Below are 13,256 nucleotides of genomic sequence, written 5' to 3'. Positions count from 1 at the left end.
CATCCTCCAATCCTCAGGCACCTCTCCTGTTTCCCACGACTTACCAAAGATGATGGAGAGTGGCCCAGCAATGACCTCCGCCAGCTCCCTCAGCACCCGCGATGTATTCCATCCGGACCCATCGATTTATAGATGTCCAGATTACTTAACTGATCCCTAACCCAATCCTCATCCACCAAAGCAAACTCCTCCTTTATCCTGACTCCTTCCAGGGCTATAGGAATCTGGGTCCCCCAGGGAGAGTCTGCAGGAGTAAAGATGGAGGCAAAGAAGGCATTCAGCACCTCTGCCTTCTTTATATCCTCTGTCTCCAGGGCACTCACCTCGTTCAGCAGTGGGCCTGTATTGCCTCTTGTGTTAGTTTTATCCGCTATGTATTTGAAGAAGCCCTTTCTGTTGTCCTTAACCCGACTTGAAAGATTAAGTTCCAAGGAGGCCTTAGCTGTCCTAATTGCCTCCCTACATTCTCTAACAACTGTCCTATATTCCTCCCAAGTGGCCAGCCCCTCCTTCCATAATCCATAGATTCTCTTTTTCTGCATGAGTTTGCCCAGCAGTTCCTTGTTTAACCATGCTGGTCCCCTGGCTCCCCTACTTGACTTCCTGCCCATTGGGATACTCTGATCCTGAGCTTGGAAGAAGTGGTCCTTGAATGCTGACCAACTATCTTGAGCCCCTTTACCACCTAGTACCCTTTCCCATGAGACTTCCCTTAGCAATTGATTGAAGAGGCCAAAGTTGGCCCTTCGGAAATCCAGAATTGTGGCCTTGCTAGGTATTCTAGTCCTCCCACACAGGATCCTAAACTCCACCATCTCACGGTCACTGCAGCCAAGGCTGCCATTGACCATCACCGCTTCAACCAGACCCTCCTTGTTGGTGAGTACCAGATCCAGCAGCGCTCCTCTCCTAGTTGGTTCATCCACCATTTGCATTAAGAAGTTATCATCAATGCACTGGAGGAACCTCCTAGACTGTGAATGATTGGCTGTGTAAGTCTTAACAGCAAATATCAGGGTAGTTAAAATCCCCCATGAGGACCAAGGCATGTAGTCGTGAGACTGCTTTCAGTTGCCTGTAGAAAGCCTCATCAGCTCCTTTGTCCTGATCAGGAGGTCTATAATAGACCCCCACAGCTGTATCACCTGTACCAGCCTGTCCCTTGATTCGTACCCACAGACTTTCCACTTGCTCCTCATCTGCCCCTGGACAGAACTCAATACATTCTAGTCTCTCTCTCACATAAAGAGCAACTCCACCACCTCGCTTTGCTGACCTATCTTTCCTCAAAAGGACATAGCCATCCATGACCACATTCCAGTCATGTCAGCTGTCCCACCATGTCTCTGTAATTGCCACCAGGTCATAACCTTTAGACCGCACACAGACTTCTAACTCCTCCTGTTTATTCCCCATGCTGCGTGCATTGGTGTACAGGCATTTCAGGGAGTGAGCAGAGCACGCTAGTGGCACCCTTGGGAGGCGGGAGGCCTTCTGGTCTTCATTCATACTAGAACAATGCCCCACTAGTTCAAACCCAGCTACAACCCCCTCGCACTTTGAATCTAACCTAGAGCTCTGTGAGCGAGCTCTGCTAACTCTTGCCCTGGTACCCTTTTTCCCCTGCGGGACAGGGTCTAAACAACTATCCTTTCCCTCAAATGAAACAATAGATTGAGAGTCCTCCCTAGTCTGCCATCCTTCAAGCCCTAGCATGTTTCTCTTGGGCTTGTCCCTAACAGGCCAAATTCTCTCCCCTTCCCCCTTCATATCTAGTTTAAAGCCCTGTCAATGAGCCCTGCTAACTCCTGCCCCCAAAACCTTTTCCCCCTCTGGGACTGGTGTATCCCACCTGCCACCAGCAGACCAGGTGTCTCACATAGCAGCCCATGATTGAAAAACCCAAAAACCTGCCTTTGGCACCAGTCAGGTAGCCATACATTAATCTGCAGACTCTTCTTATTTATCTTTTCACCCTTTCTTGTAACAGGTATGGAGGCAAACACCACTTGCACTCCAGACCCTCTAACCAGCCCTCCCAGGGCCCTGAAGTCTCTCTTCATTGCCCTTGCCCTGCTTGTAATAATTTCATCACTGCCAACCTGAAAAACCAGCAGCGGATAGTAGTCAGAGAGCTGCACCAGATCAGAGAGTTTCCTTTTAACATCTCCAGTCTGAGCCCCAGGTAGGCAGCAGACTTCCCTGGGGGATGGATCTGGTTGACAAATGGGCCCTTCTGTTCCCCTCAGAAGGGAGTCACCCACCACAATTACTCTTCTTTTCTTCTTGGTTGAGGAAGTCATCCAGCTCTATGAAGTGTGAGGCCTCATACTGAGAATGATTGGCTTGACCAAGTTTAAGACTGTCTTTGCACAGGGAGCCAGTCCATTAAGCTGAAATCAGTAAGTGCAGCAGTCTCCTTTACGCAGAAGTCAACTGTGAATTCATGGACCTTACTGAAGTTGCTGTCAATCTCCTGTGTGTTTCCGAAGAGCCAGTGTTTAGCCCAAAGGCATGCTGCAGTCAGTGGTGGTTGTGTCACTGCAAGGCTAAGCTTTTTGCAGGCAGTAGGAGAATATCTTGCTGTACCTGTATTTTCATGTATTTGAAATAATAAAGGAACTTTTTGTGTAATTCAGGGGAACTATAAATCTTGTAGGCCAGTTTCATTAGAAGTCTGCAGGAAAAAATAATGCTGTGGTTGTGATGTAATCTTACTTACACTTGTGAACTGGGCAGTGTTGGAACTGAAATTGTCAGTTGTCAGCTTTGTCCTGACAACTGTTTTGAGTAAAAATCTACCACCAAATCAACAGTTACAGTTTATGTGTCTGAAAGATGGCTGGCTTTGTGAAACTAACCTTTATGTCCATATAGGAAAGAAGATATTTGTCTTTACAACAAGCTAGAAGAAAAGGTTTCCATGTTGACTGGTTATCAGGCCATAAACCAGGTCAGTTTAAATGTTGTTTGTTATTTCTGTGCTTTTCCTTTATTTTATGCATTTATTTATTATATATTTTTAATTAGATTATGCTTCATTAAACTTCGGGGTATAGTAGACAAAAAACTTGAGTAAATTCGTGTCTGAGCAGAAGGGTTTTTTTGTTTTGTTTTGGTTTTGTTTTTTGCATTAATTTGAGCATCCTGTTTCTGCTTTTTGTTTTTCACAATATATTTAAAAAATAAATGAATAGTTAATAAAAAGATTGGAAAAAAATTCCTTAAACAGTGAGTTACCCATAACACTGTAGAATCAAAAGTAAATCTGATGCCTACTTTGCAAAATAACATCGGACTGTCTTTCTCTATTGCAAAGCTTTCTGTACCATATTTAGGGAACTCACATAGGCATTTCTATCAAATTTCTCTAATTACACTTTTGCCTACCCTTCCCCCATCAGTTTCTATACCAATTTGTTTTGATTTTCTTAAAATTAGAGATTGGAAGTATAAAGAAATAGCATTCCACAAGAAGTTGCACCCTGCAGTGACATTAACGCTTCATTGCATTCTGTCATTTCATTTACAAGACTCAACAAGATGCTAATTTTCATCTTAAAGGCTGTGTTATAAAGTATCCAACATCTCAGACAAAACAAGTGCAGAGCTTGTGGCTGCATCATAACAGTGGTCCGTCTCACTTTTTCCTTTGTATGCCTGCATCTGAACAAGTGCATGGTGGTTGCAAAAGTTCTTATAAATTGCATATTAATTTACAGAACTGTTCTACAGTACCATGGCACGTAATATGGCTTTGTAGAGAAAGCAGGATTGGTAAATATGAAAGGTATAAGCCCGTGGAATATGTTCAATATTGATAAGTTGTGTAGGTTTTTTTGCTCTTACGTTTTGGCCAATGAAATAAGCTCAGGAGTCCAACACCTAATAAGTGTTAATTTATATGAACGAACAAAAGGCCTTAAATTTTCTCTTTCAACTTTATATGCCTTTTATGCTTTGAATCCTATTGTAACTGTAGAGTAAGGTAGGACTTGGGAACCATATGGCAGTGAGAGTTCTAAGCCAATTATTTTGAAAGAGGTCATTTGGTGTATTAGAGCCTGGTGAGCATCAGTTATGCTGCACATACAAGAGCAATGTTAAATTATTTCCATCATGTGAGATTGTACTTTTGATTCCTACAGTTAAACCAAAATTCATTGGCACAAAAGTCTTTGAAGATTATGACCTGAAGAGGCTGGTAGAATACATTGACTGGAAGCCTTTCTTTGATGTCTGGCAACTTAGGGGAAAGTATCCCAACCGAGGTTTCCCTAAAGTCTTTAATGATAAAACTGTAGGTGAGTATTGAAATTGTGTTTGCTTCACGTAAATAATCCTAACAGACCTACCATATTGCATTAGTATTCTGAATGTTTTGAAATACACAGACATAGGGAAAATACATGGAAACCTAGTGTCGCTGAAATAGTTTGTTGAAAGCAACACTTAGTGAACCCCAAGTATTGGCATGTGAGGCAGAAAAATAAGTGGAGAAAAATGCTCAATCATCTTATTTAGAATTCACCCACAAAACCGCAGGGAGGTATTTTAATGAAATGGCAACAAAGCTTTTGATGTATCTGTGCCCCTGTTGTGGGTGAGGATGGCAAGGGGGCTCTGTCTCCTTTTGAAACTATTCAGCAGGCCTCGAAATAAATCATATAAATGCAAGGGCGATGCTGAAATCAGTGTTGTGGGTCTGCTGGACTGTAGTAATATAGGTGCATGCACATGTCGTCTGTTGCACATTTTATTCTGCATCCTCTGCCTATACTAGAATAGTGCTGGCTGAAGCGATTTTTTTCCCAAGATATATGTTGCTACAGCTGTATAGAGATAATCGCACTGTGCTGTCTCTGTCTACTGGAGCTGACATATTGTTGCAGTCATCAGTGAATTATGTGGAAAATGAACCAATCTTCAGCAATTCTTAAAGCTATTTTGCTAGTTGTGAAAACATAGCTTTTCTAAAGGTATCTCTCTTGTTTGATAGGTGAAGAAGCAAAGAGAGTTTATAATGATGCTCAAAATCTACTGGAAAAGTTGATTAATCAAAAGAGATTACAAGCCAGAGGTGTGGTTGGGTTCTGGCCAGCTCGAAGTGTCCAAGATGATATTCATTTGTATGCTGCAGAAGAGGCGGTGGGATCTTTGGAACCAATAGCAAAATTTTATGGCTTGAGGCAACAGGTACCGTGACAGAATATTAAATAAATAAAGTGACTTCCTCCCCCAGTTCTCCTGAATTGCAAGACTGTAACTGAAATGCTCTATTAAAAATCTATGCAGAAATGATTGTTGTAATCTGTCTGCAGATGCTGTCTTGCCTTTTTTTTCAGTAATAACAAGATCTTGTTAGTGATGACCCATGTATTTGTATTGTAGTAACTGTAATATTTGGAATTGTAGTAGTCGTACAAAATGCCTTGTAGATTTGACATCTTCAGATATGACATGCATTTTCTGGCTTCATTTTAATTTTTAAGGTGTCCTAAAGCACTGTGCTATATAAATTCATCACATGGACTCTGTGTGCTAAATTAGAATCTAATGAACATCAATTTTCTAATATCACTGGGTTCTGCCTTAGATGAGAAATTCTCCTTGAGTGTGTAAAGGTTAAAAACACAATTCAAATACCTGGAAAATAAAGCTCAATGGAGAGAAGTGGTTTTGATAGTCTTAATTTTTACATGAAATCCCCCATATGAAGAGGCAATTCAGAACTGGTTAGCTGGCTGCTAATTCTGATTGAAAGAGTTATTTCTGTAAGTATTCATGCTGGAGTCATACTTACCTAGATTTGCATTTATTTTGATAGATTGAACCTTTTCAAGCTACTCTGCCACTTCTTCTTCCCTAGCCTTCTCACTTGGCTTCTTGATAATTCACATATTCAAAGACATCAAGCATGGCAGAAACAAATTTAACAACTACCTAAATTTCTGGAGTACAGTATTCTGTGGGAGCGGTGCTGTGAGAATACTGGAGAACTGTACTAAGAAACACATGACTTCAAGTTTATCTGTTCCAGGGAACTGAAACAGATTATCTGTTACATGGAGATGGACCTCATATAACAATCCATGGCAGATGTTTATATAAACTCTTCTCACAAGCATTCAGGCAGGGCTGTTCCAGAGCCTTACCACCTAGTTAAACATTTTGATGTCCCCCATAAATCAAGTTTATTGCAGGTTCTTTTCCGGGACTTTTCCCAGGGTTCTCTCAAGGAGAGATCTCATTTTATGTTGTTCTTGTAACAATTTTTACTATTGTAATGCCATTACTTTCATTAGACTTTCAGATTCAGGCTTTTCTCAAAGGTTAAGTTCATGAAACTCTCTGCTATTATGGGTACTATTCTTCTGGACTCTACGTGTTTTAGCCTCATCTCTTTCATTTTGGTGTATGTAGTAATTCAGCAGAGGCTTCAGCAGAGCAAAGCTGAAGAGAGTAGTTGCCTCCTGTTTCACATATAAAATGTTCTTTTCAATACACAGTTCTTTCCTTGATACTGATAATATTAAGGATGTGATGTAAATGTAAAAGTTGGAGATATTTTCCCTAACTGTACTATCTTACAAAAGAACCTTAAAAGTGTAATAGATTTCACCTGTGGAAAAAGGCTATTTCTTCAGTTTTATGGTACATTCTCTAACCTAGTAGGTTGTAGAAACTAGGGAGTCAGTTGACCATTTTTCTTCAGTTTTTTCCAGGAGTGGAGGTGTTTTGCTCCGTTTTCATATAGTTGGGAGAGAGTAAAAAGTATTGTTAAAATACTGTCATAAATAAGACAAGTTGGAGTGGAATCTTCAGCTAAGTGATAACAGTGAAATAACTTTATCTATCTGTAAGTTGGGTAGGTTTACAAGAGCTATGCTACTTCCTAAATATCAGTCATGTTCCCACAATGAGTACATTGATATGATCCTCAACTGTAAAACTTCCTGTTAGGTGCTATGGCCAGCATTCATTCCCCTCTTTCTACTCCCTTTCTTCCATTTTGGAAAAGGATACAACGAGCAGGATGTTTCCTATTTGAGTAAAACCACTTGAACTTTGCTTGGCGGTCAATTTCGTTTGCATTTGCATGTGACTAGTGTAAAGCTACATCCTGGGGCGCCCTTTCGTCTGGATTTACTGAGCACATAGCTTGAGCATAAGAAACTAGGAGTGTTTATAAACTCTCACAGGCATTCTAAAATGAGAATTGTAGAAGAATTCTGCAGTTTGCAGTTTGGGATGTGAATTATCAGCCATCATTTTTGCTAGCACATGGGGAATCTTACCCAGCAGTTAGCGTAAGTCTCCCATATTTTGTAATAATTTGCCTGCAGAATAAGCTGTTAAATCTCATCAGCTGTGAATATAAGCAAAATATCTCTGTTAATGTGTTCAGCACAGCATCCCTCCTCCGACATTTTATTCTTCAGTGAACCAAATGTACTTAGACTGAGGTGTTTTTCTTCTAATTCATGTGCAAGAAAGCCATCATGGCTCAAAGCCTTGTTAGGTGTTTGTCAGAAATATCTTAAGCCCTTAGTCTTCAAAATACTGGTCTTTAATAATGCACTAGTACTTTTAAAATATTTTTAAATATTCTGATATATTGCATTGGTTTTTGTTACTTTAGGCTGAAAAGGACTCTGCCTGCACAGATCCATATTACTGCCTCTCTGACTTCATAGCACCTCTGGATTCTGGCATTTGTGACTACTTAGGCCTGTTTGCTGTGGCCTGCTTTGGTGTAGATGAGTTATGCAGTGAATTCAGGAAACAGGATGATGAGTACAACATCATAATGGTAAAGGCTCTTGGTGATCGGTTGGCAGAGGTATGAGGTTTTATCATGTGTTTCCTGGCAAATTTTCTAACCGCACTAAATTTGTGTGACAGTTTGCTGTTCCAAGTTTTAGCATAAACTTAGACTGTTGCCTGTGGTGTATGCTCTGCATTAAATCTGAAAGTGAACTGGTTCTGCTGAAACTGTCTCAGGACAGTCCTCTTCTGAGCCAGAGGAACTCTGCTGTCCGTATCTTCCAGCTGTAGAAGCATTTTTGAGCTCTTTAGGAGGGTTTTAACGATGTATAGAGATTAGTAGATTTTAAAACAAGACTGTTTAAAACCTACCTTTAAATCTTTCTATCTTATTTTATCCACATGAGTGTTTGGACCCACATATGACCCACTGACTATGTTCTTGAATTACAGACATGCCTTCTGCTTTTAACGGTGACCATGCAGATGTATCCAGGGTGCAAGTCTTTTAACATGTCTTAAGCTTAGCCGTGCTCTTAAAGCTCTAACTGGAGTGGTTTAGAGAATGATGTCCCTTTCCTCATACCCCTTTATCCTCTTCTGCTTGACCCCATGCTTACACCTAAGTAACCGTGTTAAAACTTACAGTAGCTTTAGTGCAGTGCAAATGGGGTTAGCTCTAGTTGTGTGGTTCAACCTATAAGAGTTACAGAAATTATTATTAGATGCCATCTGAAGTTATTTACTGAAGTGGAAATTTCTCCTGAGGGCAGCCATCACTGGCAAAATAGTGTGAGCTGTAAGAGCAGTTAAGCGATGCTGTTACCCACTTTCAGCTAGAGGAAAAGTCCTCTGCTAAAAAGAGCAGGGGCACCTACTTGCATCTGATGCTAGCATGGACACAAGAAGGATGTGGTCTTCCATAGCTACATCTGGACAAGATACCCAGGCAGTCAGGACATAATGACTTCAGTGCTATAAAGATGCATTGCTACCATATGATAACGAACTCCATCTTTTGTGGTTACTTGTCCATGTATTTACCTTTTTGAGTATGTAGGATTTTAAAGCAGAACAATAAAAAAACCAGTATCCTGACAAAAGAGAAAACATTTAAATGCTTGAATAAGCAAAATATGTATTGTATGTGAATTTTAATGCTATCAGATTTCTCACCTATGATAAGAGTTCCCTTAAAATTAAAACAGGAATAGTGAGAAAGTCTCTTGTCATTGTTTGTCTTCATCAAACAGCTATTGCATCCATCTGCAGAAATTAAACTAAAAAAAATCTTTGCGTTCTATTCCAAGGCATTTGCTGAGGAGCTCCATGAAAGGGTAAGAAGGGAATTCTGGGCATACTGTAGTGCTGAGCAGCTGGATCTCTCTGACCTACGCAGAATTAAATATGAGGGAATTCGCCCTGCCCCTGGATATCCAAGCCAGCCTGACCATACAGAAAAACTCACCATGTGGAAACTTGCAAACATTGAGGAAACAACAGGTACCTCTGCCTGCTTTACTAAGATTCTTAAACTGATTTTATGCAAATGAAAGATTGAAATGCCAACAAACAGCGAATTGGGTGGTGCAAAGTACATAAGCAACCTGAACTGAAGCGGTTCCAGGAGTTGCTGTCTTCCCCTTTTCATTACTGTTTTTATTTTGCCTCATTCAAGGGGAATTTGCAAAATAGTGCTAGTGCTTTTGGTGAAGGAGTTATGTCTCTAATTACCAGATTGCATGCAAAAGGGGTTCTGCTGCACAGAGAAAAAATCTAGCATCCTTATGGTTGCAAGGCAGCTTTCCAGATATAAGCAGGAAAACAAGCCAGTTCAGCAGTGTATTTCCTGGTCCACAGAAACCTTGAGATGGTAGCTCTTAAAAAAGGAATGTATTCCATTTGTTTTCCTTTGATATTTTACGTGTCAAAATTTGACTACGATTTCCACAATTCCAAAAATATCTACCTGTGTTTCAAAACCTGTAGTGACCCATTTCATTTGCCCAAATATCTAAGATACTGTACAGTTACTCTGTAGCAATACTGTAATGAAAATCTGCAATATATTTAAAGCTATGTGTTGAAAATGGTTTTGGGTTTAGGTTCATTGAATGCTGCTTGGGTTCTGAGCAGCTTGAAGCTGCCTAACAAAAAAGACTGAATTTATGCTTCTTATCAATTCAGAGAATAAGAAAATTGTCATTCTGTTCTCCAGGAATTGGTTTGACTGAATCACTAGCAATGATTCCTGCTTCTGCAGTTTCTGGACTCTACTTTTCCAATCCCCAATCCAAATACTTTGCTGTTGGCAAGATATGTAAAGATCAGGTAACTTGTACTGTCCGTTGTGTAGAATTATAGCATTCAAAACCACCCTTGTGAGCAGATGTCCCAAAAAATTTTGTAAATGGTAAAAGTTGAAGTTTCTGGATCTTCATCATGTTTTGTGGTTCCTTTGCAGGTTGAAGATTATGCACTGAGAAAAAATTTGTCTGTGGCAGAGGTGGAGAAATGGCTGGGACCCATTTTGGGATATGATACTGAATAATTGTGACACTTGTGGGCAAAAGTTTTCCTTTGATGGTCTGTTTGCCAGAAGGAACAAGAAACACATTCCCACTGAAAACAGTTTTCTTCTATCCATCCTAATAGCTTGTCTGATTGTTTTAATTTTTGATCAAGGAACTTAGAATTTCAAATGTGCCCTGTGCTCTTGCCTTGGGACCCTGAATGCATTGCAGAGCTCTTAGTCATAGCAGTGTACTTTTATTTATTTGTATTTTTTGCACAAATACTCCACCTGAGCAGCTATATGTAGGGCAAAACGTGGAAGCTGCAAAACTCTCTTGTCCTCAGGCAGGTTTTGAAAGCAGGAGGAAGAATTTCTATCTTGTATAGATACATGGATATATGTAGAACAAAATTTGACTTCTGGTATTTTAATGTCTTTTGGCAAGTCCAGGTGCAGAAATATGACGTGATTTTTGTGTAAAGTCTGTGAAGGTTTTATACTGAGTGGTGAGAACAACTGAGTAACAGATCTCCTGTTTGAAAATTTGTCTACTCCCTGTTTAGGTCTTGTGGTTGGGAACAGAGGTGGTTGGTCTTTCTGAATAATATCAGACCTTAAATTACTTTGTGACTGTGGTTGTAGTTAAAACTGTCAAAATAATACAGTGTGCTGGAACAACTCCAGAGATGCTGTATTATGATCAAATGTGGAATGAAACTGAGCCCATGAAGTTGTCCACCTCATACTTCCTTTTTCTTTCCGCAAGTCCTCTTCCTTTCCACAAGCCACAATCTGTTTCTAGTCTGTGTAAAGGGTAATGGCACTTCCTACCTTACAGTGATGTTGTGAGGCTTAATTCATATTTAAACAGTCTTTTGTATGTGAAAAATATCAGAGAGGCATAATTATTACTGCAGACAGACAGAAAGCTTGGAGCCAACTTCAGTATCACAAACTCCAAGCTTCTGGGTACCTGGATTTTAGAAGGAAATAGCAGCAATACTACAGTAAGTAACAATTAATACTGTAGGCTTATTCTTCAGCTTTACCTCTGAGCAAGCTAATTGTTCATAGCTTTTAATAATCTCTGAAAAGTGCCTCAGATACTATTTAAACGTAAATTTAGTAAAATATTATGACAAAACCTCCTCATTTTCCTGGTCTCTAATTGTAAAGAAAAGACCAATATTATAAAAAGAATGTTCTTTTAAATAGTTTATCTGTACTCTCTTAATAGTTACATAATTTTTGTAATGTCTTCATCTGACACTAAAAGAATCATCTTGTATCAATAGATTAATAAAGGTTAAGCTGTCAATGGTGTTATCCTATTAGAATCCTTTAAATGGCAACAATAAAATGTGTGCAATAGTCTGAACGGATAATGTCAAAATTAATCTGCACATCGTACCACGAATCTGAAATGATAAAGGCTGCTTTGGGGCTTTTAAAGTAGTTGAGTGTGTTCTTAACTGAATGTTTTAGAATGTCTTATCCTTTAATGACTTACAAAAGTAATTTCTAAATGGATGTCTCCCACCCTCCCACTTCCCATCCATGTCAGGGGACTTGAGACACGTCCTTGTTCATCAGCTGATTCACGTTGTTGGAACGGTTCCTCAGAAGAACGCTCTTTTCAATGCCAAAAATACAGTAAAAAGTCATTATAAAGGAAAATTTATTCCTGAAACATGTAGCCTGTAAAAATTGAAATCCTCTTTGCTTTCTTTTTGGTACTTGCACTTTGGCAAATCAGTTCAGTGCTTGGAATATCTCCTCTCCGGCACTCTTCCACATTCTTGCATTTGGAAGCAGGGTGCCTTATTAGTCTTGAAAATTTTATTTGTATGAATAAGGTCAAAGCTTGGCTTGTACAGCTTAGTTGGCTTGTTGGTTTATTTTCCTGAAATCAGTAGCACGTAGTTCAGTGAGTGTGGCTTTAGCAGAACCAGACTGACAAAGCAGTAGGTGCACCGCTGCCTAACGGTGCGGTTACCTTGAGTGCAAGCAAAGGGCTTTGAGCAGTGTGCAATTACTAAAGTAATTAGTGCATCCCTTCACATGTGGCATCATACACTGAGAGGGATCTTCATCTTTGCTTGTCATAGTGAGAATCTGTCTGGAATAATTACTCATTGGGTTTATGCCAGCGTTTTTTACCAAGGGCAATTTCTTTAGAAGTTTGTTACTTTCAGTTGTCAGTTGACACTCTGGGTAAGACAAATCTTAGTTCATCTCCAGAACAAAGGTCAATTGTGAAGGAAAAATTCATGGAACTATCAGGTAATAGCGTTACTTTCATAAACAATATTGAAAAGCCGTGGCAAGAATTTACCTCTGTGAATAATGAAATGGATACTGCCCAGGAAAGACCGACAGTTTTAGAATGCATGAAAGACTTTTTGCAGTGCATTTATTGCCAAGTGGTCCTAACAAGGGTACAAGATGTCAGAGATGATTAAAAATTGAGAATGCTTTGTAAGCAGCTCTGGTTCACTTCTTGTGAATAATTTACTGATGGATACTGATGGGTTTTTTTTCTTCCTCCCAACCCTTTCCCTTCCCAAGCCAGGCCGGCAGCCCAGAGATCAGGGGGAATACTCTCCCTAAACCTTTCCCTTCATTATGAAGTCTGCTTCAGTGCTGCTATTACTCCTGTGAAGGTTCTAGTGCAGTTTATTTTGAGGTGAGGGTGCTACCATAGGTCAGGTGAAAAAAAAACAACTCAACCCATACTCACTTCTTGTGTGAGCATTTGAGCATTTTTCTTAGACTCTTGCTTATTCAAGAGGATGAACTTCAGTATACCCTTTCAGGTAGTTTCTGCTTCTTAAAATGCAAGTGGTGTCTGGAGTCTGAGGGGAATAGTGAGAGGCATTTGAGGGTCGGGGCAAGTTTACCTAGTAACTGTGATTGGGTTTCATAGAACGCCTTTAAGTCTTTGGCTAATTTACCTGAGCACGCCATGAAAAAG

General features: G+C 39.9%; 1 protein-coding gene across 1 annotated transcript in view; it reads left to right on the top strand.

Annotated features, from left to right (window-relative positions):
- MTR (5-methyltetrahydrofolate-homocysteine methyltransferase) overlaps window positions 1-11,737 on the top strand; it is a 57,763-nt gene extending 46,026 nt beyond the window's left edge. Inside the window, exons 27-33 of the mRNA XM_061471197.1 lie at window positions 2,878-2,953; window positions 4,149-4,304; window positions 5,000-5,196; window positions 7,643-7,843; window positions 9,078-9,270; window positions 9,986-10,098; window positions 10,232-11,737. Of these exons, the coding sequence (XP_061327181.1) occupies window positions 2,878-2,953; window positions 4,149-4,304; window positions 5,000-5,196; window positions 7,643-7,843; window positions 9,078-9,270; window positions 9,986-10,098; window positions 10,232-10,318 (1,023 nt within the window). The 3' untranslated portion in view covers window positions 10,319-11,737. The remainder of the gene's footprint in view (window positions 1-2,877; window positions 2,954-4,148; window positions 4,305-4,999; window positions 5,197-7,642; window positions 7,844-9,077; window positions 9,271-9,985; window positions 10,099-10,231) is intronic.
- The last annotated feature ends 1,519 nt before the right edge of the window (window positions 11,738-13,256 follow it).

The sequence above is a fragment of the Pezoporus flaviventris genome, unplaced genomic scaffold (genome assembly GCF_033815535.1).
Source record: "Pezoporus flaviventris isolate CSIRO_AGI_PZ_B2104156 unplaced genomic scaffold, CSIRO_AGI_Pfla_v1 ptg000066l, whole genome shotgun sequence".
NCBI lineage: Eukaryota > Metazoa > Chordata > Aves > Psittaciformes > Psittacidae > Pezoporus > Pezoporus flaviventris.
Note: the sequence above shows the minus strand (reverse complement) of the source record. Positions and strands in the feature narration are given on the sequence as shown.